This window comes from Micropterus dolomieu, linkage group LG20 (assembly GCF_021292245.1).
Source record: "Micropterus dolomieu isolate WLL.071019.BEF.003 ecotype Adirondacks linkage group LG20, ASM2129224v1, whole genome shotgun sequence".
NCBI classification, from domain to species: Eukaryota; Metazoa; Chordata; class Actinopteri; order Centrarchiformes; family Centrarchidae; genus Micropterus; species Micropterus dolomieu.
This window is the reverse complement of record NC_060169.1, coordinates 8,956,040-8,982,801: the sequence shown is the minus strand read 5'-3', so window position 1 is coordinate 8,982,801 and position 26,762 is coordinate 8,956,040. Positions and strand designations below refer to the sequence as shown.

Here is a 26,762-nt window from a genome sequence, read left to right as displayed (position 1 = left end):
GACATATAGTTATTTAATAGAAATTATATTTTATTTTACCCTCTTGTTTCTTGCAGTCAGCAGGGATTACATTACATTATTCACAGTATCTCCATGAAAGGCTTATAGTATTTTACTGTGTTTTCTCTATGGTAATACCACAAGAAATTCCCAACCAATTAACACTACATTTAACGTAAAACATAAAAATATTTTATGTAGAATTTTGAAACAGCAAGAATTGTATAGGCTATGCAGACATAACCTAAAAGACATCATGGTGTAATGATCTGCAGTAGATTGTATACCGATCAGTCATAACATAATAACCACTGACAGGAGAATAACACTGATTATCTCGTTACCGTGACACCTGTCAGTGGGTGGGATACATTAAGCAGCAAGTGAACATTTTATCCTCAAGGTTGATGTGTTAGAAGCAGGAAAAATTGGCAAGTGTAAGGATTTGAGTGACTTTGACAAGGGCCAAATTTTGATGGCTAGACTATAGAGCATCTCCAAAACCGCAGCTCTTTTGGGGTGTTCCCGGTCTGCAGTGGTCAGTACCTATCAACAGTGGTCCAAGGAAGAAAAAGTGGTGAACCGACGACAGGGTCACGGGCAGCCAAGGATCATTGATGCACATGGGGAGCAAAGGCTGGGCCGTGGGGTCTGATCCAGCAGACGAGCTACTGTAGGTCATATTGCTGAAAAAGTTACTTCTGGTTCTGAAAGAAAGCTGCCAGAACACACAGTGCATCACAATTTATTACATATAGGGCTGCGTAGCCGCAGTGAGGCAGTGCGATGCTTTGGGCAATGTTCTGTTGGGAAACCTTGGGTCCTGCCATACACAGGGATGTTACTTTGACACCTACCACCTACCTAAGATTCGTTGTAGACCATGTACACCTTTTCATGGAAGCGGTATTACTTGATGTCAGTGGCCTCTTTCAGCACCCTGACACAAAGCAAAAATGGTTCAGGACTAGTTTGAGGAATACAACAGTCACTGTGTTGACTTGGCCTCCAAATTCCCCAGATCTCAGTCCAATCACGCCTCTGTGGGATGTGCTGGACAAATCCAATCCATGGAGGCCCCACCTCACAAATTACAGGACTTAAAAGATCTGCTACTGTCGTCTTGATGCCAGATACCACAGCACAGGGAAGGAAGTAAAAGTTAACAAAAAGTGCAATCAAAACAAAAAAGTGCAATCAATATGTGTTTACAGTGATGTCTGTGGTAGCAGTTTGCGAACTTGCGACAAATCCCCTCCACATTTTAATGGGTTCTTCCTTGAATGGGTTCTTCCTTGCTATACCCTCACACGTTTCATGAAAATCGGGGGTCTAGTAGTTTTTAAGTAATGGTCCTGACTAACAAACAAATGGTGCTTAAAACATAACCTCCTTGGCAGAGGTAATTGTGACCTTTTATCCAAGTGCTGTTATAGTGCCATGTTTCACATAGTTTTGTAGTATAGCATTCTGGATGTTTACACTGGGGAGGGCTGCAATTTGTTGAGATTATAGAGACTCAGTGGCACACCCAATTGTTTTGTCTCTTTGGTTAAAGGGATTACATAAATTGCTTGATACTCGGGTGGTTTGGGGATTTGGGAGGGTTTTGCTATTGATTGTTTCTCTGTGAAAGTTCTCAGTCATCCAGGTCATAGTTATCCAAAGAAGGTTAAAGTCAAGTGCAAATGGACTTGGTTGTAGATAATAGAAGACGTTTTGTCCCTCATCCAAGAGACTTCTTCAGTTCTGTAATGACCAGTAGGGAAACTCTATTTAACCTCTGTGGGATCGTTTGCCAGGATCATCAATACCGCTGGTTCGTTAGTGCTCCTGGCTGTGGTAACGACAGTCGTTATGATCGTTAGAACCAACCATGGCCACGTTGAGCCATGGTTGGTTCTGTGTTGAGGCATGTGTTTGTGCAGTGGTTATTTCGTTTCCCCAATATACAGGTCTGTTCGTTCCTCACTGCAATGGACCACATAAACTAGATTGCTTTTCTTGTGTTTGGGTGTGCAGTCTTTGGGGTGTACCAGTATCTGTCTTAGCGTATTCTTGGTTTTAAAAAACACAGGGATGTGGCATTTGTTGAAAATCCTCCTGAGTTTCTCTGACACTCCAGACATATATCACAATGTTGTTGAGTTCGACCTTCTTTTCCTCATCCCCTGTAGTGTTGGTCTTCTTGATGGATTTTGTAGCTGTAAGTGCCCCCTTCAGGTGGTTCTGTTTATTCTCTCTGGCTTGTGCACTTGTTGGTATGTTGTCCACTGGGGTGCAGGCTTCTAATGACCCCTAGCTTATGTTTCAGTGGGTGGTGGAAATCGAAAAAGTATCGGTCTGTGTGTGTGGGTTTCCTGTAAACCCAGATTTAAAAATCTACACCACCACTTATCCCCCACTTACAATGCTGTCCTTTCATCACTTCCCAGGAAACTAGGAAAGCATTACCTCTTGGCCTCAGGTGAAGATTCCAATAATTGTCGTTCAGACTTGGCCACGGGTGGTTTTAACGACCATAACGACTGTCGTTAAATAGCTGAGTTTCCCTACTGGTCATTTCAGAACTGAAGAAGTCTATTGGATGAGGGACGAAATGTCTTCTAGTACCAACTCCATTTGCCCTTGACTTTAACCTTCTTTGGATATTGAATGTTTGTTTTAGCACGAGATCCCCTGACAGGGGTGGCTTAGCTAGCCATGGTGAATGCAGAGAGAATCAGTTCCAGATTGTGAGCTCTACAGATCTGTTTTCAGAAGCACCAGTCTTTCAGAATTCCTGTGAGTGTAATGTTCAGTCACCATGAACTTTTTATTTTTATCTCTACATTGAGAACCTATGCTGTAAGTCTTTGCCAGCTTTTGTCTCTATGTTGCAGATTATTACTTGAAGAGAAGCTCAATATTGCTCACACCGTTAATTATTACATTCTGAAAGTTCAAATGCTGAAATCGTTTGCATCTCAAAAATCATCCTAATCTACAGTATGACGATTTTGGCCGAAATACAAAATTTCCTCCACACATTCATCACAAATGTCAAGCAGCACCAACAAGAATGGGCCTAGACAATTGCACCAATCAGCCAGGGAACCTCTTTGTAAACAGTACATTTGACCTTTTAGTGTTATCAGTCTTCACACACACACAGATTTGACCACTGTAGAAAATAAACATCTACTTATTGATCTTTTAATTCATTATTATTGCAAAAGCATGAGCTGATATTGACGGTGGCACTGAGAGCGCAGAGCACTGCAACTAAATAAAACACATTCAAATAGACAAAACAGAACACATCTTCACCAATTCGACAACACATGTGCAGCATAACCAAATGTGCTGCCAATGCAACAAAACACAAGCAAATGCAGAAAAGTGCTGCAAGATCAAAATTGCGTTGTCTGAATTTGCAGCGCATTTCTTTATGCTGCAAATGTGTTGTCAAATCAGTGAATGTGTGTCTGAACGTGTTTTCTTGAGTTGCACAGTGCTAAGCTATCATGGCCACTATATGTAGAGTTTACATTAAGAAAAAAAAAACCCCGCTAACAATATCTGTTGTGCTGTTTCGTTTTGCAGAAACATTTTGAAAAAGTAGTTTGAAAGGTTGCTGTAACCAAAGTTTAAAAACATCATGATACAGTTTATAGGGGTTATGTGGTGGACAATATATTGGCCAGGCTCTGGCTGCCTGATGACAGGAAGTTACAGTGGTCAGCCAAGAAGCAGTCCGGCACATAACCCCTCAGAAAACCACAACATGTTGCTTTTACACTTGTGGTTTTTGTACAGATCAAATAAACGAGCTATAATGTGTTTATCAGTGAGCTGCACAGGTGCTGGTAGAGGGATTTTTTTTAACCTTTGGACAAAGCCAGGCTAGCTGTTTCTCCTGTTTGCAGTCTATGCTAAGCTGGTTGGCTTCTAGTTTAATATTTAACGTACAGATAAGAGAGTGGTGTTGATTTTCTCATATAATTAACTCTGTGAGAAAGTATATATTTTAAAATGTGTAAATGCTGCTTTTAAGCCTAAATTTAAAATTTGAGGGGTTTTAAGTGCACAATTTACACACAATGTATTACTGTTGTGCTACTGGATACCAGGATGAAACATTAGAATTCAGTACATATTGCCCAAAGCTTTCACTTCCTATAGGACATTCATACAGCGATGATCTTCTGGGAGATGGGGATGTTGTTCACTGGTGATCCTTATCTGATCTGCTGTATGTGAAGCGATAACACGTCTTATCACACAGAGCAAGAAGAAACAGTAGGCTTTGTGAGTAGGGGTATGCTATCAGTATTAATAACATCTTTTTGTACTTGAACTCCTATGGAACTGCTGAATTCAGGCAATTTATTCAGACAGATACTTTAAGTAAACCTGTGGGGAAAACCTGTATCAACAGATGAGAAAATGAGACAAATATAGATGTAAAATGCAATACTTAAGGCTTTTTATTTCTTATCAACTGGAAAAAGGCATAGATTGTTTTTATACAGAATCTCTTCATGTGTAGTCGGAAAACCTTGTGAAATTAAATGAATAGTAAATAACAGCGTGTTTGAAAGGCAAACAGGTTGCAGAAGTAATTTGTCTCTTTCTACCTTCCTAGAATGTATGCAGCACACTGTGGTGCACTGTGGGAACAACCTGCCACTCAAAGCTAGACGGGGCTGTGGATGGGACCAGTTGTGGTGAGGACAAGGTGAGTCTTCCATTTCATGAGCATTGGGATTGTGATGAGAATGTTGATTTTGTTGTTAACAACCATTGGTGTTCGATTTATAAAAGTTTGCAGTATTTATTTTTGCAAGTTTTGTGTGACTGAGATTATAGGAGTCAACATGTGGAAACAGGGTTTGCCAAAGACATTTGGAAGCAGAAGCAGCGGAAGCAGAATATGGCTTTGACCACCCCCACATAGCTAATACAGTATATTTGTTTAGGACTGTTGTGTGACCATTTTGCTCAATTTAAAAGTCATCTATGTGAAGATAGTACTAAATAATTCAATTACACCAACAATGTTCTTTAATATTAAAATAAGTAATACTGAAAAATAATGATTGTGGCATGAGGGTGGTGTAAGGGAAACTACACCAACCCACACACACTATTCCGCAAGGTGGCAGAATGAAATGCTTTAGGGTAACGCCTCAATGCACAAATGAAATGAATTTAAGCAAAGTAAAGTTTTTTTTCTGGCAAAGTAATTAGTTAACGGTGTTCTGGGTTTCCCCTAGGAAATTGTTTAGCTGGGGTTGGATAGTAAGTCACCCGTAGCCTGACCCAATGCATCTCATCTAATTTCTAATTTAGTAAATGGCAATTCAAAAACCAAAGTCACACTCATTAAATAGTTGGCATTTGTTGTGTGTAAGAGCACCTCCCCTCGTTCCCCTGAAAGTAAATGTTTTATGTCATTTTTTTATGTTAAAAGGGGTGGATTTGTTTCATTTGAGTTGGCCCACTTCCACCATATAACACTGCAGGAAACACAAAAATTACTATGCCAATGTGCAGAAGAACACCCAACTACAATTAAAATAACAGAAAGTAAAAAAATGAAGTTGACGTATACATGCAGTGATTTACCGATTAATAGAGGGTCAGAATGAATGCAAACTGTGTTGTCCGTATTCCCAGCATCACGGTACATGTAAGCCTTAAAGTGGATGATGCCACAGCTATATAAGGCAACGTTTGTTTTTTACCAGTGGTGTTTCAGTGGAGAGTGTGTAGCAGCTGGATATCAGCCACAGAGTGTAAATGGTGGCTGGGCATCGTGGAGCGCTTGGTCGGCCTGTTCCAGGACGTGTGGGGCTGGAGTCCTGAGTGCCCACAGAGACTGTGATAACCCAGCGTAAGTTTTACATTTCAGCAAAAAACACTTCAAAATCCATACGTAAGTTTTCTTGTTATTACATTTTTGTTATACATTTAAATAAATACTGTAATCCTTTATGTGGGTAGAGTAATACATATTTATGAGCTAATTAAATGAGCAAAGCACACATAGAATGGCCAACCCTGAAACTGAATTTTACCTTCTCTGGACAAGAAGAAAAATGTCTTATTAACAGTTTCTGCCCAAATTTCACCCATACCAGTGTATCCTCTAATACCTGATAAACATGATATAATTTGTAGCGGCATGGGTAAAGTCTTCAGTCTGTAATGTGTAATATAGTCTCTTTGAATAAACATGGAGAGAACAACCTATTTTGGTAAATACATGAACAGATAATGATAGATATATGGATAACGAAAGGATCATAAGGCAGTAACTTAAATTACACATTTCATCTACCTGTAGCTTGCCAGTAGAAGCTATTACATAATCTACAGTGTGGAGCCCTAACGATATGGCTGATATTATTAATAAAAACACGAATATCACAGAATCATTGTATATGTTTCCAAACATTTTAGAGGCAGCAAGTGGAGGGTACATCCTGGACTGGTCGCCAGTCAGTCACCGGACTGACACATAGAGACAGACAACCATTTTATGCTCACATTCACACCTACAGTCAATGTAGAGTTGCCAATTAATCTAACTGCATGTTCATGTCTTTGAATTGTGGGAGGACACCGGAGCACCGAGAGAAAACATGCAAACTCCACACAGAAAGGCACTTCATCATCCTCAGCTGAAATATGAAATCAGTAGATCTTGAAAACAAAATCGTTTTGATCATAAGTCAGTGATCAGCACTGAAATAACATCTTTCACCGTCCTGCAGTCCTAAGTTCAGAGGGAAGTATTGTCTTGGAGAGCGACGGAGGTACAAGATCTGTAACACCACACCATGTCCTCAAGACCTGCCCTCCTTCAGAGACATCCAGTGTAGCCACTTCAACACCATATCATACAAGGGCAAGTTCTACAAGTGGGAAGCAGTCATCAACACAGGTGAGCAGGTTACACTTGATTCAGGCAGTGACAGTGTTTAGGCAAACTTAAAAAGAGCACCTTTGGTTGTTTTTGTACAGTAGTCATCGTTATCACAACTTTGTGTCTTTTTTGCCTTATAACTCTTTCAGTCAGCCCTTGTGAACTGCACTGCCGTCCATTGAATGAACATTTCTCTGATAAGATGCGGGATGCTGTCACTGATGGGACACCGTGCTACAAAGGCGACAAAAGCAGAGATATGTGCATCAATGGCATCTGTAAGGTATCAACACTGTAACTACTATTCCACATGTTCTCTGAAGAATAATTAATATTCTGTTGTCTCCTCTTCAGTTTTGATTTGTTTCAAAACAAGATTCATTGATTATTCCTTTCTTGTATTTCTGTTTCTTTTCATTGCATTATTGCTTCGTTAGTCCTGCAGTATATTTAGTTGACCCTCACCTTGTTTTCTCTGCAGGCAAGTGTTGTACATTTGACATTCTGCATGAAAATGAGCTTGATAGAAATACATCATGTCTGTTATCTCTCTGCTCTTGCATATCACCCTGGGCCAAAATGCCAGTCACTGATATAGATACTGTTTGGATACTGAGTGGACAACAATCACAGACTTTGGGCATTGATTTCATGACATTTTGTGACATTTTTGTCAGACACCCACATGTTTTCTGCCTTACATTGCACCATTATGTGCTTTGAAGAACTTCTGGGTTTCTCAGTTGATCATCCTTAAAAATACAGACCTAAGAAAAATGTTTAGGAAACAATAATAGTATAGATTTAGTTAAGTCTAGTCTTAGTCTTGTCAATCCTTTTGAGTTCTTGTAGTGGAAAGTAACTAAGTACATTTACTCAAGTACTGTACCTAAGTACAATTTTAATGTACTTGCACTTTACTTGAGTGTTCCTGTTTTCTGCTACTTTATACTTCTATTCTACTCCTACAGTTGATTGATTGATTGATTGATTGATTGATTGATTGATTGATTGAACCTCTTTATTGATTGTAAATTTAAAGTGGCACCTTTAACAAGAGTTGCCCTACAAAAACCATCAAAAAGATAAATACACAATAAAACCAATAAGCTTATTTCCATTGTGGTCCTTTTTGGAAAGACAAGGGGAGTTCAGATTTAAATATTGTACTTTTTACTTAACTACATTTATTTGATAACTTAAGTTACTAGTAAATTTGCAAATTTTAAATTAGTTATGAACAATATAATCAACAAATAAATTATGGTTAGGTTAACATAAAAGTACAGTACATAAAGTAACTAAAATTAGCCCCACGAGTGACATATTCACTCATCGATAATTATAATCCATTTCATGTGATATACTGTACATTATTCTGAAATGAGACATTCTGCATAATGGTATATTGAGTGAGTATATATGAGTATATTTTGATACTTTTGCTGTTGGTGGGAGCAGCAGCACAGTATGGTTTGTGACAGTAATGATAAAGCAGGACAGAACAATATTAAGAATTACTGAGATTTGCACATGCATTACCTGCTTTATATGAACATGTCAAAAGCAGGTGAGGCAAAGCTTTGATCTTAATCCTTCAAGAAGGAAATGATAAGAGATATTCGGTCAATTCGCAGCATAATATTTGTTATCTGTTGTTGTTCATATGTTGTGTAGTCACTGTAACGTTTATTCAATATAATGTATTGTGGACTGTATTTTGTTGCATGTGTTACAGAATGTAGGCTGTGACTATGTTATTGAGTCCAGTGCTGTAGAGGATCGCTGTGGGGTGTGTCATGGTAACGGCTCCACCTGTACAACTGTGAGGAGAACATTTGAGGAGAGTGAAGGACTTGGTATGTTTCTTACTCATTTTGGTTCAGCAATATGCCTTTTCACAGAAGATGTTTTGACATATCACGGTCAGAAAAGCACAGGTGTAAAAAATAAAATGAATTATGGCTCACAGAATGTGACTGATAGAAATAACATAAAAAGGCAATTAAATCAAGTCCCTCTATTTAGCACTCATAAGCAGTATACAAACTTGTAATAAATGGTTTATACCTGTGTTACGACCTGGCTCGTTATGGTGAAAAGTAACATAAAATATGTGATAACTAAACAGACATGGAGATAAATGAGATCATTTAGGTACGTGATAACATGGTTTAATTCGAAAAGATGAGTTTGAACAAATGTACAGAACTAAGGCTATATGCTGTCAGACAACAATTACTCATTATAACAAAAAGGGGTCTTACACAAAGACATATGTTTAGCCGTTAGCTCAAGGAAACAAAATGGTAATGAAACCAAACAAAAGGTAACACAAAAGGAGCATCCTAAGCCTGCAAAAATACTAACACAAAACAGCAGTGCAAAGCCAAACATACAAAAAGACAATAAAGCAGATGATAGGATAAAGTGAGTCCAAAGGCTTGGGTTCACTTACAACACAGCACGTGAGTCATAGAGTTACACTGGAGCAAACTCTACTACCATGATCTGAAATTGCTGTTACGCTCACAGGCATCAGTCAAGGTAGGACACAGTAAAACCCAGAATCAACACTCCTGCTGAACAGACCATGTAACTCGACCTGGTAGTGAGGCATTCTGATCACTGAATCACAGCCGCCTTGAGCTGCCTGTTCACAAACTATTTATGCTGCAGCTGGTGTTGATTGGAGTCGCGGGAGTGAAATAACTCGTCCACAGCTGCATCAATCATCAACGCTGGTGAACTGCAACCAGGAAGTGAGAGTGCTCAGCTTCGGTGGGACCAGTCCTTGATGGGGAATCACGCAGCTGACTTTGAAACAGCGCAGGTTAAACACAAACTGACTGTGAACAAGCGGCAACCATAACAACCTGTAACACAATATAATATAGTTGTACACAGCTATAATGACATTTTAAAGTGTTTATTAATGTACGGTATTTGTCAGCAATTATACTTCTCATTTGAAGACATATTTTATATTAGAACTGTGTTTTACTATATCGTGATCTGTTTATACACCACTCTCCACTTAGGGATGCCTGCAGGTGGAGGTATAGTTGTTGACAAATACAATAAATAAGTACGTACAGCTACATTACGTTGTGTTATAAACAATGTATGAGATGTTCATATGCTGTTTATAAATGATAAATAGGAGGACTTAAATTAAAATGTTACCAAAATGGGTTTATTTCTCAAAGAACAGAACAGACGTGAGGGAACAATAAAAATAATTAATATATATATGAATAACTAACTAAAATATATATGAATAAAATCTATAGCCTAATTAGTTTGTGTAAGTCAGACCACATGTGCAGCAAGTCTGACATTGTTAAGAGCTGTTTCTTTAATAGCTCATCCAATCTGTTTATACTCCCATCAGATCAGCTGACTAATCATAAAGATTCAGATTGATGGGCGGTTGTCATCTGGCAAAATATGCTTGCATAGGATACACATGTGGTTCCTCGCTCTAAGCATCTCTGGGAGCCTCCTCACTCTTGTCTCCTCTGAGACACATTTAAGGGACTGGAACATCCTTGATGATGGAGGACATCGATTGATGTCCATGTCACAGGCCGGAGGATGGCTGGAGCGATGGAAGAGAAGAAGCATAATTACTAGAATGGAAAGCAGCCCTGGTGTTAGCTCACTACCACACTGCCATGGCTCATTGGGACTCTTGAATAGAACAGAGCCATTATTCATTTTATAATTGCCACATTATTATACAAAATGTCTGCTGTGAAAAAGGACCATAGCGTTTTTATATGGTCATAAAGATCTTGAATTTCATTGTTTTGGCCACAAGAAGAACAATGTTATGTTGGAACTACTGATTAAAATCGCAGTAGACACATTTAAAAAACACTGTGGAAGATTTCCTGGTGTATTGTGCTTTAAACTGGCCACAAAAATACTTGTTTGTCATTAGTGAGTGGTTGTTGTATAGCACCTCAAAAATGGTTTTGGTCAGTTAGTTAACCACCATTCACCAAATCATGGACAGCACAAGCCATGTTAAACTGGCTAACCTGAAAACATGAGCATCTGTTAAGTGACTACAAACAAATCTGGAAACATGGATGACAATTTAAACAAAACCTCTTTTTCCCCCTTGCCTTTGGCAAGTAACCATAAGCTAAAGCACTCCAAGGTGGCATTTGTGTTTCAGTTTCACTTACATAAAATGTAATGTCCTTTAGGCTATGTAGACATTGGACTGATCCCAGAGGGAGCCTGGGACATCCGCATTGAGGAGGTGGCTGAAGCTGGGAATTTCTTGGCGCTACGAAGTGACAACCCCAGCAAGTATTTTCTGAATGGTGGCTGGACGATCCAGTGGAATGGAGAGTACAAAGCAGCTGGGACAGTATTCACCTATGAGAGGACAGGACATCTGGAGAACCTGACGTCTCCTGGGCCCACCATGGAACCACTGTGGATTCAGGTAGGATTAATACCTTTTATTTAATGTTTTGAGTGAATATTGTCCCTTTGTGATGCCAATCAATGCTGAAACGGACTGAGGTGAATTTCTATCAACACAACAATAAAGCACATGTGGTGACAACACAAAACAGAAAAGTGAACCTAACTAATGTAACTCAAACCTTTCGTATTTTGATGTATAATGTGCAGCTAACATGGAGGAAATCATAGTGACAGTATTTCTTGTTTGTTTGCCTTAATCCATAAGCATACAGCAAGATTGCATGAACTTTTCCAGGAACTGCTTTAGGATGTTTACTTGCATTTCAATCACAAACGTGGTTCTTGTTTTGTTTCCCGGACCATGTTTCCTTCTCTCCAAAAACTCCTCTGTCACGAAGTTGTATAGACTTGTGATGTACATATATTTATGTTACTGATGTTGAAAATGACAGCTATGTAGACTACTTACTGCCTGTAAAGAGACACATAAATGCATCTACTGAGGGTTAGTGAGAGAAACGGAACTCTTTTTCTTAATTGTTACAGCGCAGTTACACACTAAAGCAGAAAAATAACCACAAAACACTTGAATCATTACCACTTTGTAGACTCTACTTTTCTAACTCTTCATGTCACCCTTTCAAGAATTGCCCGAGTCTGTGTTGTTACTGCAAGCAAAAATGCTATCTCAAATGAAGGCATCCCTTTTTAATCATTATTTGCTTAGTTCCTATGAGTATTTTGTCAAGAGGGGGCTGGTAGTTTTCTGTATGTTTTCCAGAATTTATTTGATATTGTCTTGGGTGTTTCAGCTTCTCTTTCAGGAGACCAATCCAGGAGTGCGATATGAGTACACAATCAGTCGAAATGTCTCAGACGACAGCAACATCACTGCGTCGGTTTTCTTCTGGAAATATGGTTCATGGACTGAATGCAGTGTTACTTGTGGAACAGGTAAGAGAAACAGTTTAATTTTTGCGGTAGACAGATTGGTAGGTAGACATAGAAAACGAGACAGCGATGCTGGTTAGTAAATCTTTGACTAGTTTTGAATGTCCTGTCCGGAGTCCTCAGAAACAGACTTAAACAGAACGGACTTCGCTAAATTTTATTTGAACACATTGGACCCTTTTGATATTGCGGCCCGAAATGCATACTCAAATTGCTATGCTAAGCTAATATGATATATTGGTAGTATATTTTCCTGGCCTCGAAAATCATTTTCCTTTACTTGACATTCTTGTGCCATGTGTGTATGGCGCAAAGGTTGGAGGTGAAGTGCAACAAGATATGAGTTTCATTAAAATGAGATCACTGAAGACGAGGTGCTCTTTAGGTAAAAACTGGGTCTTTGGTGTTGCTCTGAAAATAAACATCTGAGGACTAGTTGTGATCTTAGCGCTGCAATATGACAAGGAGGCACAACTGTAATGAGTGACAGACATTCACAGAAATGCCATAATTATGCAATATTTTGTAATACATTGTCCAACTAGGAAAGATGAAGCTCAACAGACCACTTTTTAATTAAGTATTTTAAAGTGGCATTAAACTTTTCCCACTCAATTTCTAAAGAAAAAAACCCCTCTTGACTTCTGTTTCTAAAAATTCTCAACATATTCCAGCATGTTATTGTGTAGTGAATCTGAATCTTTTTCCAAAAGATCAAAAAGGAAATAAAAATAAATTCTTGAGAGTAGTTTTTAAATTAATCTAAAATTGACTACAATCTGAAAGTATTCAATTGAAACAGAAAACGAAATGATTTTAACAGCTAAAAGTATTATCTATATACTTTCTTTAGCATCATCCTTAGCAACACATACAGCATGATTTTAAGTTCAGTGTTCGTGTTTGGTGTAGATGCTCTTAACACTTGTCTTTGTAGGGTCTTATTTACACAGGCTTTTACCTTTTTTATTATGGAATCAGATAATGTTCTAATGCAGTTGCTCATGCTGTGGGTGAATCTACATTACAAACACTCCTGAGTGGAAAAAAGGATGTCAGTCATTTAAGGATTGAAGTACACAAGACATATTTCGTTTGGACTGTCAACAAATCTATATTGAGCTATTTATCACGTTAACACTCAGGAGTCCTTCAGTGTGATCTCACTGATGTAGCAGAAGAGCTAGTACATTTGATGTGGGTGATGGACCTTGAAGATCTATGTGGGGCTTTACAATATGAATAAAAGGAAAACAGTGAAACCGGTTGCGTGCCTGTGATTTAAAAGCTTGTCCCATGAGGCTGAACAGTAAACCTTTTTAGAAACTAACATTGCATAAAAAAGAATTCAGAACTTTTAAAAAGACTTTCAAAGACAATAGCCTAGCCTGACAGTTGAGACAAGTGCTGAATTTGATCATGTTAACGCTTGCAAAAGCATCAAGCTTCACACACTGGACTGAAGTCTTTGACGTGTACTTTGTTAATGAAGGGACACATGCTCAGTTTTACTGCTGGACAGGCATAATTGGCAGGCCCTGAAATAATATATTTGAGTTATTATTATTTCATTAACATGATACTATTTTGTTTTACATAATTGCTTCTTTTCTCTGTTATTGGTGCCTAATTGTTTTCTAATACCATCGCTGTGTCTCATTCTCATAAGGATTATCTTAAACATGTTTAATTTGTACAGCTAGAGTCAGGACAGGTGACATTATGTGGTCAAGTTTATAATAATGTAGACAAAATTGGATGAAAACAGCAAGCAAATACAAAAATGTGTAACTGTCGAGTATGAATGTTATTTTAGTCCAGTTCATTAGGTTTTATAGATTATCTGACTTTCATCTCACTCTGTTGAAGTCTCACCTCCAGATCAGTTTACAGTCCTTGTTACCTCTCGCCTCTCCATCCCCCCGTCTATAACAAATTTTGTGTTTGTTCTTGACATCTTTGCCTTTCTGTGCAGAGTGCAAAATACACTGACATGGCAAACTGTTTTGATGTTTTGTCCTCTGTTGTTTAATATGTGCTTCTTTCCTACCACCAAGGCTGTGAATGTTGGTGGAAATTGTTTTTTACATTTTGTCCATCTTGCAATTAGTACAGTATATTGTGTAGAAGTGCCACTGGAGCAGAATATGGATTTTTTAACCTTATCTCTATAAACACTGGCTTTAGTATCCATATCTACTGTTACTGTAGAGGAAAAAGCTCAAAAGATAGCACATCAAGAGACAATACTCGTCCTGCTTCCATGTGCCTGGAGCAGGGTTTTACCCACAATTGCATTAAAGCAAAATATCTACCACAGAACATTATTTGTGTTTTTCCTCCCTTATTCTTTTCTGTCTCCATCTGGCTTTCAATCTAACGTAACTGTCTTGTCTTTTAAAAGATGCCTTTGAAGGTGTAAATTAGCTATAAGACACACATTGTGGCCCTGAGCAGGCCCTGAGCAGAGGGCATGGACAGGTGAGAGGTGTCTCCTGCTCTGATGGGGTGGATGTCCCCTCAGGAGGGCCGAGTAATGATTGAGAGTGGTATTACAGGAGATAAATCTGTCGCAGCCTTTTCTGTCAAGTTCTTTTGTGTACTGCTTTATGTAATGTTGTCTGAAACCTAGTCTTTTTAGTCTTTTCTAAGGAAGGAAGGAAGGAAATTGATTTGTGATGTTGTACTTGTTACATATTTATATTAAAATTATGTTAAGTTAATTAAGAGTTAACCTGCATTAAATTGACATCTTTATTTTACCACTGGCAGTAGTGTTTTAATTAGATCTAAAACCCTTTTAAACATGTGCTGTGAATTCATAATTTCATAATTACTTAATTAATTAAAACACATTTTTTTCATATTTATGTGTAACAATAGTGTGTGGTGATCCTGTTTTTATTATAACATAGAATTGTATCCTTCTGTATTCAGTAATGTTATTTCTGGTTTCACCAGAATAGTCACCTAATAGTGACCTACCAGGTGCCCTCTAGGTACTAGGGTATTATTATTATTATTTATTACTAAGAGGCAGCTGGGAACCATGTATGTGTTTGTGTGTATGCTGCTCAGTCACAAAAGCTTTTCTCTCCTCTCACTGGCATTCCAGGTGTTCAGAGGCAAATTGTTCACTGTGTGGAAAAGACAACTGGGATAGCGGAGGAGCACTTCTGTGACCCCTTAACTCGACCTGACGATAACCAAACCAGTTGTAACAAGGACCCATGTCCAGCCATGTGAGTTTACCTCCCAGACATGATTTACAAAATGGCACCAGCAGAATTCACAGACACACACTCAGACAAACACCTTGTAGTGTGCTTTGAAGCAAATAATCTAAGCTACCAAACCCACAGTCACATAACTCATGGAGCTGCAGGTTTAGTATTTTTGTACAGCAGGGAAAAATGCAAAAACACAAACAAAAAACCACAAACAATTGTTTACTTCTAAAAATAGAAGTGTCCATAAGAGTACATACTTTGCTATTTCTTTTAACTTGTATAACTCACCTGTCTGCAAACGGCACCACCTTGATTGCTCCATATGTCAGATAGATGGACTTCTACCTGCACATACAAGCCCAGATGCCATTCTACTTGTTTTATCATATCTTAAGACAGCCTACAGCTAATAAGATGAAAAATTTATCATTGCAGATATGACAAAAAAAAATCCTGCAGCTGCACCTTTAACTACTTAAATAGGCATTGAGTAAGTTATGATTTTATCAGCCTGTCAGCCAAGTCAATTCATAGTGTTCACGTGATGTCACATTTCAATGAAAACGCTCCGTTGGAGGGCAAAAAATACATTATTTTCCGCTGCCTGACAACCAATATGCAATATGTTACTTTGAGTTTGTTACTTTTTGCGTTGCCAAAATGCTGGATGGTTATTGTGCTTTCGGATTTGTTAATCGAGGCGACAAGCCTGGGCTGTGTTAGGTGAGGGATTCCCCAGAAGGTAAAAGTAAACATTACCGCAGTCGAGCGGTGGCAGGGACACTTTCAGTTTGTGTTCATTTGTCTTTCTTTTTCTTAAGTTAAAAGGTGATCCAAATAAAATCTGATTGCTTTTGCCGATCTCTACGGGAGAGTCGCAGTGTGAGCCGCTATGTTGGTTTGTTGTTTTGCCCTCCAGGTCGCCGCGCATGTCACGTGACTGAAAACTATGAATTGCAACAATATTAAATAGGGGTGGGAATCTCTGGGCACCTCACGATTCGATTCGATTATGAATCAGAGGGCTGCGATGCGATTATAAGACGAGTATCGATGCATCTTGATACATAATTTTTTTCTATACAGGATCTCTGGATAATTACTAAGCATTTAATTTGTGCATTGAAATCCAAAAGAAACTCCTAATTAGCTTAAAAGGACTAGTTAGCATTTACTTCTCCTCAGCTCCATGGTCCCTAATTTTCTTCTGTGAAAATTGAAAAATAATTATCAGGATGTGCTGTATGTGTACAGGACAGACAGACAGACCAGTTCACCAGTTTAAGCTTGTACCTGATGTTCTCAACCCTTGAGAAGTAGGTAAGGTTAAGGTAGTACTAATGACGTACAGCCGAGTAATATTACTTCGTTACTAATTTAACCAACTTATAAACAGCCAAAAACACGCTGTAACCGCCTTCACTTTTCAGCAGTTGGGGAAACTACAGACTTTTATTAACGGACACACAGTGACCTACACTGCACATTTACTGCCAGGCTGAAACTAACTGCTAATATATTTCATCGCTAACTTTCACCGCCATGTTCTGCCGCTCTGTCTCTAATTCGCTCGGCCTCAGTCAAAGAGGTATTCACGACTCAAGCACAGGCCAAAAAAAAATTTAATTTGATTAGATTATTGTAGTCTCTTAAAGTCGAAAACTTGAAGTAGCTGTTGCTGTGCTTCCACTTTATCAAAACTGCCTCCTGAGTCATGTCTTGATGTCTGGAAGTGCTATTTTTTTTTAACATGTTGTTGATGGAGCATTACTAGGAGTAGTTTGTATGGAACTTCAAGGAGGAGCTCTCATGGACAAAGGGGCTCTTAAAAGAATAAAACTGGTTTTCTCCCTAGAAAAAATCCATATTTACACCACTAATCCTTGATTGTATTTTATATATATATTATATGTATGTATGTTTTCCGCAATTGATGACAAATTATGGTTATTTTGAAAGCATAAGATCTTCAGATTAGACGTTTTTTTGTGAGGGATGACAGGTAAGGTAAAATAGCTGACTGGACACAGCTGGCAGGTTGCTTCACTGAGACGTTTTTCCTCCCACACATTTTATTGCACCAAAGTGCGGCTTATTAACTTGAGGTATTATCAGTAGTGAATTAGCTAAATGCCGTTGCTACAGATGTAGGTGCACCAAAAGGAATTAAGCTTCAACCACTGTCCACTCTTCCTGTGGATGTTACAATTAATAATAAAAGGACAATATTTGTGTTGCTGAAACCATCACATAGGGCATCAATATCAATATTACCCAGTGACAAAAAAATTAAGAATGACTAATCTTAATGTCCACAGCTTATAAATAGGGTGGAAAAATCTAATTCCACTACAGAGATTGTTTTTCTGTGACACTTTTTTGTAGCCATTCAATATACTGATAATTTATTGTTCTCACGTATTATTTCAAGTACACTTAGCCACACACAGGAACTCCCAGAAAACAATGCATGCACACATTGCTTTGTGCATGCAGAACAGCAGCAACAATATTGTGTTTTCATCAGAAGATCAGATATATTCCTGTTAGAAATCAGTAGTTTCACAGGTAATTATTTGTGTGTAATTGTTTTAGCAAAAGATCTCACTCTTTTCCACTCTGTGTCTCTATCACCCTCTTACAAAGTAAGTATAGTAAGAATAGTTACTCATTTGTGTTTGGTTTTTGCTCTGGACAGCTGAAAATGTGAGTCAAGAGCTCAACATTTTGACCCAGAAATCTTACCATTTTAGTAAAGCAAAACTTTGACATTGCTATTGACACCCCGAAGACACAATATGGACCTTGTAAGCTGGATGGAGATAAAACTGTACTCCCTGCCATCTAAATCTGTATGTGTGAGTCATCTGCATTTGCACAGTTGTGAAATATTGTTATTTTCTATCACAAGTGTACCATTAAATTGGAAAGGTTTTTTCTTCTTTTGTATCTCTGCGTGTAGATGGTGGGTCGGGGAGTGGCAGAAATGCTCGGCGAGCTGTGGGATGTCAGGTCTGACTAAAAGGACAGTGCTCTGCATCCAGGCAGTAAGTGTTGAGGAGCAGAAAGCCCTGGAGCCCAGTGAATGTGAACACATACCCAAACCTGAATCATTATCCTCCTGCAACACACATATCCCCTGCCCAGCAGACTGGACCACTGGCGGCTGGTCAAAGGTGAGTCTGGATTGGAATATGAGGTTCTGGTTTGTATGCAATGATGCTGTTTCAAAAAGAAATGAAAATGTAAATGATTCTTTATGTCACCAGAAATTCTTACAGCTACTTTCACATTTTCCGAAAAGGTCTTTCTGTGAAACATGAGGTTAAATGATCTAATAATCATAAGAACAGTAATTAATGTTCTTATCTTCTAGTTCTTGTGCAGTGTATTTCTTAATTTTGGCACAGGGAAATTTTAAAAGTACACGTTTGGCATGATCATGATCTGATGTTGTGTTTTTTCTTCCGTGCAGTGTTCACTGACTTGTGGAAGTGGAGTACGTCGCCGTAATGTAACCTGCTCTAGAAACACAGGTGTTGACTGTGATCCCCAAAAGAAGCCCCTTGCTGTCACTACGTGCTACATCCAGGACTGTCCACAGGTAGTGGATAATTTTGGTAACGACTGGTCTGGAAGCGGCTGGTCGAACAAAGAAGTGCTCAACGAAATTAACTCCATACCTGAAGTGAAACCACCTCCCAAATACAGCACCACCAGATCCCAGCCAAGAAATCCTAATAATCTTAACATTGTTGAGGGAGATTTTCATTACCACAATAACATTGAAAACATTGATCACTCTCTGAAAGACAGCGTTAAAGTTGATGATTTTTACTATGACTATAACTTTATCAACTTCCATGAAGACTTGTCGGATGACTTTGAGAGTGATGGAATAGATTCAGTGGACAGTCAAGGATTCAGTCCTCCACAGGATGCCAAGCCTACCCACAGTGTGAAAGAAAAAGCTTACATGGAAACTACAAGACCTCCCACAGGTACTTCAGCCATTTCTACAATTTCGAAGGCTGCTACCTACACAACTGAAGAGCCACTGAACACATATCTGGACAATAAGAAGGACAATGGAAATGTAGCAACAAAAGACTCTATGCAAACAAATTCAGAAAATTTGGATGACTTTCTTTCTGAGGATTATCTTCTGCCTGTGTCTACTACACAGCATTCTCAAACACTAAAAGAGATACATGACAGTGTCGGGTGGCCTGAAAACATTAGCACAATGCCTAGTCTGGTTTTCACTACAAAGGAGCCTACACATGATGTGGAATGGGGGCAATATGGGGAGGAGGCTGAAAACAATGTCAATGAGGAGGAAAATTATATTGAGGATGTCACTGTGACTCCAGAACATGCTGCTCCCCATCCAGGACATCAAACCACTATTAATACTGTTGTTGCTACAACAGTGAGTGCTCAGGAGACAGAGGAACGTGATGATTATGAGTACAGTTACAAAGACAAACGTACACTAGGTCCAGATATCTCTGCAGACCAAGAAGATGTAGAGAGTCCAGGCCTTGTAGGCTCTGCCACACCAGGAACTATAATTCAGGTTAAGACTAAAGTCCAGCTGGAAGAGAGTGCTTCAGAAATACCTCAGACAACAAGTAAATCAACAATATTTCCAACTACCTTCACATTGGAGGATTCTGACTTGGATCAGACTAATTATGATACAGTGTATGCCACTAGTCAGTATTCATGGGATACTGATCTTGAACTCAGCACAACCTCACTTCCTGCCTCTGAGAAATCCATTCCTCCCCCCATTTATGTTCTGCTTATCTCAGGTAACCAAGAGGCCTCTGATGACTCCACCACAGTAACTGGAACAGAAATCATACCTCCTACAAACCAGGAAGGAGCATCTCAGCCTACTCCAGCAGATTTCCTGCCAGCTACAATGAAACAGATACTGACAAAACCTGCCTTCACTGAGAGAACTGGAACAGATTCCACATCCCAAGCTGCAGCCATTCATTTAGCTGATTTTGACTACAATGAGATAGTCATTCCCCCAGTGGTGAGGAGCAGCAGTAGCAGTCGTCCTGTTCCTTCATACCAGCTTCCAACAAACACAGCAACCCCTCCTGAACATAGTGCAACACCAGTACAGCACATGGAAACACCCACACCTGCTGTGGCAACACCTCCACCTGTTCTGTGGCCACTTCCAGTGCCAACATCTGTCCAAACCTCAGCCTCCACACAAGTCACCTATGCTGCCTACTGGGTCACTGGCAACTGGAGTGCTGTGAGTCTGCATTATTTCACACATTCTGGCATTATTGTTATACTGTATGAAAAAGCACGGCTGTGTCTTACTATTTTTGTTTGACTGCTTTTATTATGCAGGCACAGCGTCTAGTTTACTTCCTCCACGCATTTAACTGAATCCTTTGGAGACACCATTTGACCTAGAGCTGACGCAGCTAATGTTAATTTATGTAATTTTTATGTTACAGTTGATAAATGGTTGCTTCATTATATTTAAAGGATTTGCATTTATTTGCACATAATAAAATGCTTAAAGCCTGACCATACTACACCAAAAAAAACATTGGCATTGTTTTGTTTTCTTGTGCATGCTGGAGCTGTTTGTGCGTCTAACCCTAATATTGCAAAGTGTAAGTTGGGTTCTCATATATATGGGCAGTGCTCCACCAGCTGTGGTCTGGGTGCCATCTGGAGGACTTTGGCTTGCAGTACAGGCTCAGATTCTGATTGCGATCCGGCCAAGAGGCCTGCGCCAGCCCAGCGGTGTTACCTGCGCCCCTGCTCCACATGGAAAATTGAGGAATGGAGTAAGGTGAGATGATATCTTTTATTATACTACCAAAATCAATATATGATACTGACATTGTTTTACTGTAAGTTTTACAGTAGCTGACTGCTGACAGCCTGCTTATCGGACGTCTAAACAATCGGTGTAACGCAACCCCCTCCTTTTTTTTTTATTGTGGCCAACCTAAGGCACACTTGTGCAATACCCATGCTGTCTCATCAGCATCTTGATATGCCACACCTGTGAGGTGGATGGATTATCTCGGCAAAGGAGAAGTGCTCACTAACACAGATTTGTGAACAATATTTGAGAGAAATAGGCCTTTTCTGTACATAGAGAAAGTCTTAGATCTTTGAGTTCAGCTCATGATGAAAAAGTTTATAATTGTGTTCAGTGTAGAAGCTCATGCTGTTTGAATAACAGTCATGCCATGTCTTTTCCCAGTGCTCCAAGAATTGTGGAGGCGGCATTAAATCACGAGAAGTCCATTGTTTTGACATGCGGGATCAAAGGCCCCTAAGACCTTTTCACTGCCGAGCCATGTCCTCCAGGCCACAAACCCAAACGCCCTGTAACCTCCAGCCATGTCTCGACTGGTACAGCTCATCCTGGGGTGAAGTGAGTTGTATAAAATGAATAATGCATTCTCTGTTTTTTAAGTACGATAGAATGAAAGTGAATATAGCATTGAAAAGTGTGTTTGACATCATGCTGCATCTAAAAAAAAGAATTTTAGGTAATTTTTCAGTGTGTGTGAGTTCATTTGTGAAATCTTTATAAGCTAGTGTGGTATCAAAATACTGGAAAGGAAAAGTTCTACTCAGAACATGCTCCACATAACTTTCAAATGAAATAGTGACAAGATGATAACCATTAAAACATTTCAACACCGCATCAAAAGCACATACGATAAAACATGCCCTTAAAGGATTAGACCCAAATTTCACTTTCTTTATATTACCCCACACATTTTTCAAAGCATACCATTCCATACACGGTAAGATTTTTGATTGATTTTATTCCTTTTTTCCTGGTAGCTACAGTATGTGTTTCTAATCATTTCAGTGCAGAAATGAATTAAACTTTGAGAGCCAAAGAGTCAAAGTGAATGTTGCGTGGTCTTTTTTTAAATGATGTTATTGTTGTGTGTTAATGGTGTGTGGGTGTTCTTGGTGGGTGCCTTCAATTACAGTAGGTAGGAGGTTCTGAGATTTACGTGTTAGCAACTGAGCAGCATTGGATTCAAAAGATATATGGTTGGAAAAGCAAACCCAGGAGACAATCAACTATTAAACATACTGTGAGTCTCATGAAAAGTGTAAGATGAATTTGGTGGTTTATTGTGTGACATAGATTCATATACTCCATATGCCTGTCATTGTGTGTTGATCAGTGCTCTGAGGTGTGTGGAGGAGGTGAGCAGCAGCGTATTGTCGCTTGTCCAGAAGAGGATCGATGTGACGTGGACCTTCAGCCCAGCAGCATCCAATCTTGTAACAACCAGCCTTGTGCTCAGTGGCTTACTGGATCTTGGGAACAGGTGATCTACACACACACACACACACACACACACACACACACACACACACACACACACACACAAAATGGATAAAAAAACAGTAACAACTAGAGATAATAATCTAGCATGATTTTTGATTCATGGACCATATTTGGAGTAAACGTTGGTACTGGCTCCTAGGGTGCTTTCACAACTGCCTCATTTCGTTCGTTTGAATCGTACTAGAGTTCATTTTCCCCCTTGGTGCGGTTTGTTTGGGGAGGTGTAAATGCAGCAATCGCACTCGGGTGCGCACCAAAAGCGGACCAAACAAGCGTCGGTACGCTTTCAAACGAACTCTGGTGCAGTTCGCTTGTGATGTGAAAGCAAACGAACCAATCACAGGATTTTGTGATAGCAAAAATGTGATCTGAGCATTATTTCCAAAGTTAAACCACTAATAAATCCATCTGCTGTCCAGCGATCTTATAATTGATCTAAAAACCATGCAATGTTTATAAAAATCACTTGGTAATGTATACTTGTCAGCGCAGGTATTTTCACGGATTAATAGATTACATTCTGTTAAAAAAGGAGGGCAAGTATTACTCTGTTTACCCTGTCAGTTCATTAAGGGTTCTGATGATGCAGGATGATCAACAAGTTAACCATGACGTTAGTTTGTGTAACGTCATGTTTACTTCTCTTGGTTCATTTGTAAAACTGCAGTGTGAACATGAATTGGACCAGAACTAAAATGCAACAGTGTATAATTGTTTTCACTTGGTCCGGACCAAATGAACCGAACTACAGGTGTGAAAGCACCCTTAGATTTTACATTTCATAAATGAGTGAAGGAGCAGGTGTGGATGGAGCGTACATAAATTAACTCTGAGGGTCCAGGTCACTGAACGCGGATGAGTGTGGAAAAGAAGGAGAAGGAGCATTGCTGCGCACTGGAAGACAATGATATAGCATCATGATCAATATAATACTGCAGGTTATACAGGAAGGCTGATGAAGAAGAGGGAGATCTAAAGAGATGGGTCAAAGGATTTGCGAGTGATATGAGAAATAAAGGGAAATGTATTGATTGGATCTACAATAGCCAGAGAAGGAATGTGGGATAAGCGTGTGAGAAAATGAAGAAAACTGTGACCTTAACCCAGATAAGCAATGGGAAATCAATAGAAACAGACGTGTGTCTGGAGTGCCAAGGTAATACAGCCACTCAAGTTAAGTTACCGCAACACCGTCTTTATTCGCCTATTGTGTCAAGAATGAATATTGACTTCTCCTAATAACTTGACCCATATTGGGGATTATGACTGTTATCTGAATGTCATTTTCTCCTAGTAGCCTAGGTCTTACACATGACTCCTGTCCACAAAAGCAGGTCTTTTCATCAAGTCTTTTCAATGCCTGAATCATGAGTCTTTAAACTGCACACAGTCAATCAAAAACATGCCCATAGCATATTTTATACAGTGATTGTCACTGAACACATGCAAGCACGAGCACAATGAAGTGCTTACAAAAGCAGTAGCCATCAGTCTTCTTGCTGCTTGCAATCTGTCAAAATATGTCCAAATGTTGAGAATAATATCCAGTGTTGCCAGATTTGTCTGACACCAAGTAGCCTAATCAAAGTCTCAAACCCAAATGCAAATATCATGATAATAGCAAAAATACAAAATAAACATAAAGTTTTGACAATCTAAACCTTTGGTGATTGTATGATGAAATTATGACAAAATAGACAGTGTTACAGCAAGAAGTACCAATACATTACAATGTGTTTTCATTTTCAAAACACCTCTGCAGTGTTCTGCTTCTTGTGGGGGTGGAGTGCAGCGCCGACTCATCCGATGTGTTAACACAAAGGATGAGACAGATGAAGAAGTGGATCAAGCTCAATGTGACCACAAGCCGCAGCCTGAGAGCATCCAGAAGTGTAACTTACAGGAGTGCGAAAGCGCCCCATCTGGTGAGTAACTCAAGGTGTGTTTGAATCCATTTTCTTCAGTTTTATGTAGTGGTGGAATGTAACTGTGTATGTACATTTACCTATGTATTGAACTTAAGTACAGTTTTGAGGTACTTCTGCTTTACTTGTGTATTTTCATTTCTTATGCTTTTAAGTTTTCAAACAAGGGAAAACAAATTACTAGGGCTGTAACGGTTCTGAAACCGAGACCGAAACAGCGACACAAAAATCTGCGGTCTCGTGTTGCGGTTCCGAGGGACAGAACCGACACACCTGCTCCCCGGATCTTTCATAATGACAGTGTAACTGCAGCCAGTGTGGGGGGTGGGGTGGCGGTAGCGGTGTAAAACCTCTTCGTATTGATAGCAAGTTATTCTACTTATTTTAGTCACTACTTGAATCTGCTCCCTTTCTCTTCTCTTCTCTTCTCCCCACACTCACTCACACAAACAGACCTACACCTCCGCCTCTTTCTGTCTCTCTCTCCCTGTAGGAGTTGCTGCTCTGCTCACTTTCTCCATCAGCAGTACGTTATATAAAGTTTTTGCGTTTCATAAACTTACCTGTGATTCTGTTTACATGTGGGTCAAAACCAACGTAGTACTGAGTCTCAGTTGAGTTTTAACGTAATACCAGACCACATCTCTCCGTGTTTCTCTGCACACGGCTAAAATGGGTCACCAAATATACTTTGTCCGCTGTTAATATACATGGGCGGCCGGTCCAAGAAACGTACATGAAGAAAACAGTGTATTTAAAGTTAGTGCAAGCTGTAGGCTTGTATATTGTAAATGTTACACCATGAACCTATGTTATTGTCTTCAAACTGCGTGTGTCACGTGACTATTTAGGTACAGTCATGATTCAGTGATCATGATTTACTGGCTATAAATAGGCAACTATGGGTGTTAAAAGGTTGGTACAAGAACTTTGACATTTGCCAAATTTCAAAAAAAAAAGAGGATAGACACACATGACCTGTAATTGCTGCTGGACTTTGATTATAGGGTATCTGAAAATGGAATTTACACAAGAGAAAAGGTTTGACCCTTAAGCAATAAAGGTAAAGATTTCTGCCAGTGTCTGTTTATGCATGTCAACGAGGATTTTGAGTGAAATGTCAAACTAGAGCAATTTACCAAAACCGTAAACATAAATTAGGGTTTCCAACAGAAAGTATCCCAAATCGACATGAAGAACACACACAATGTGCAAAAAACACATTACAACCGATTGATTTCCTTTATTAAACCAAAGTGGTAAAAAAAGAGAAAATGTCCTATCACTATCAATAATATGCCCCTAATGTTTAATTTATACAGTATATTTATTTTAGGGGTATTCATTATCAAACCGCCTTATGGTACCAGCTTTTTTTACCATATGAAGCAGCACGCTTTACCATCCTTGGTCATCAACAGCAGCATTGATATCACTGGGAATCCACCAGCTCTTCCTCTAATGATGCCATATCATAAGACCAGTGGAAAGGCTGACTACAGTAGCATCAGATGTCTTCTTTGTTTGCCAGGCATGCAGAAGAAGAATTGATAGAGTAGAGGAAGATTTGCAATCAAAGAAACTATTCACAGCAGGGGAAGTATAGGCTGCTAGTCTTCTTTTGCTTGAAATACATCATTCATGGCTTGACATTTCCATATTTTGCTTTTGATTGAGTATAACTGTGTCACAGTGTATACCCAAACATTACAACTACAGTAAATTTTAGAGTCTAGTTTCAATGTGCATGTGACTAGAAAAGGCTACAATTGTTGCACTAGAGGTGTATTTTTCCTCCATTAGATTTTGTTTGAAGGTGCAAGTTATCTGCAGAACACAGTGGGTTATAGCTGTTTTTTTTGTTCAGCTTTTCAGCTTTTCAGTATTAATGGTCCTCTCAGCTTTGCAACATGGAGTTTATTAAC

At 39.1% G+C, this 26,762-nt stretch overlaps 1 protein-coding gene across 3 annotated transcripts in view; it reads left to right on the top strand.

Moving 5' to 3' along the window:
- LOC123959365 (A disintegrin and metalloproteinase with thrombospondin motifs 7) overlaps positions 1-26,762 on the top strand; it is a 98,122-nt gene that overhangs the window by 59,889 nt on the left and 11,471 nt on the right. The window contains exons 10-23 of one of the 3 annotated variants that reach the window (XR_006822279.1): positions 4,628-4,720; positions 5,733-5,878; positions 6,762-6,931; positions 7,063-7,196; positions 8,652-8,772; positions 11,131-11,375; positions 12,172-12,313; positions 15,426-15,552; positions 18,503-18,716; positions 19,016-20,821; positions 21,224-21,376; positions 21,797-21,970; positions 22,545-22,652; positions 22,746-22,886. Coding sequence is in view for 2 of the 3 variants with exons in the window: in XM_046033374.1 (XP_045889330.1) it covers positions 4,628-4,720; positions 5,733-5,878; positions 6,762-6,931; positions 7,063-7,196; positions 8,652-8,772; positions 11,131-11,375; positions 12,172-12,313; positions 15,426-15,552; positions 18,503-18,716; positions 19,016-20,821; positions 21,224-21,376; positions 21,797-21,970; positions 22,746-22,892; positions 24,675-24,845 (3,843 nt within the window). In the remaining variant the exon portion in view is untranslated. Of the gene's footprint in view, positions 1-4,627; positions 4,721-5,732; positions 5,879-6,761; positions 6,932-7,062; positions 7,197-8,651; positions 8,773-11,130; positions 11,376-12,171; positions 12,314-15,425; positions 15,553-18,502; positions 18,717-19,015; positions 20,822-21,223; positions 21,377-21,796; positions 21,971-22,544; positions 22,653-22,745; positions 22,893-24,674; positions 24,852-26,762 lie in introns of those variants that run through there. The other 2 variants (XM_046033373.1, XM_046033374.1) reach the window with 2 other exon arrangements.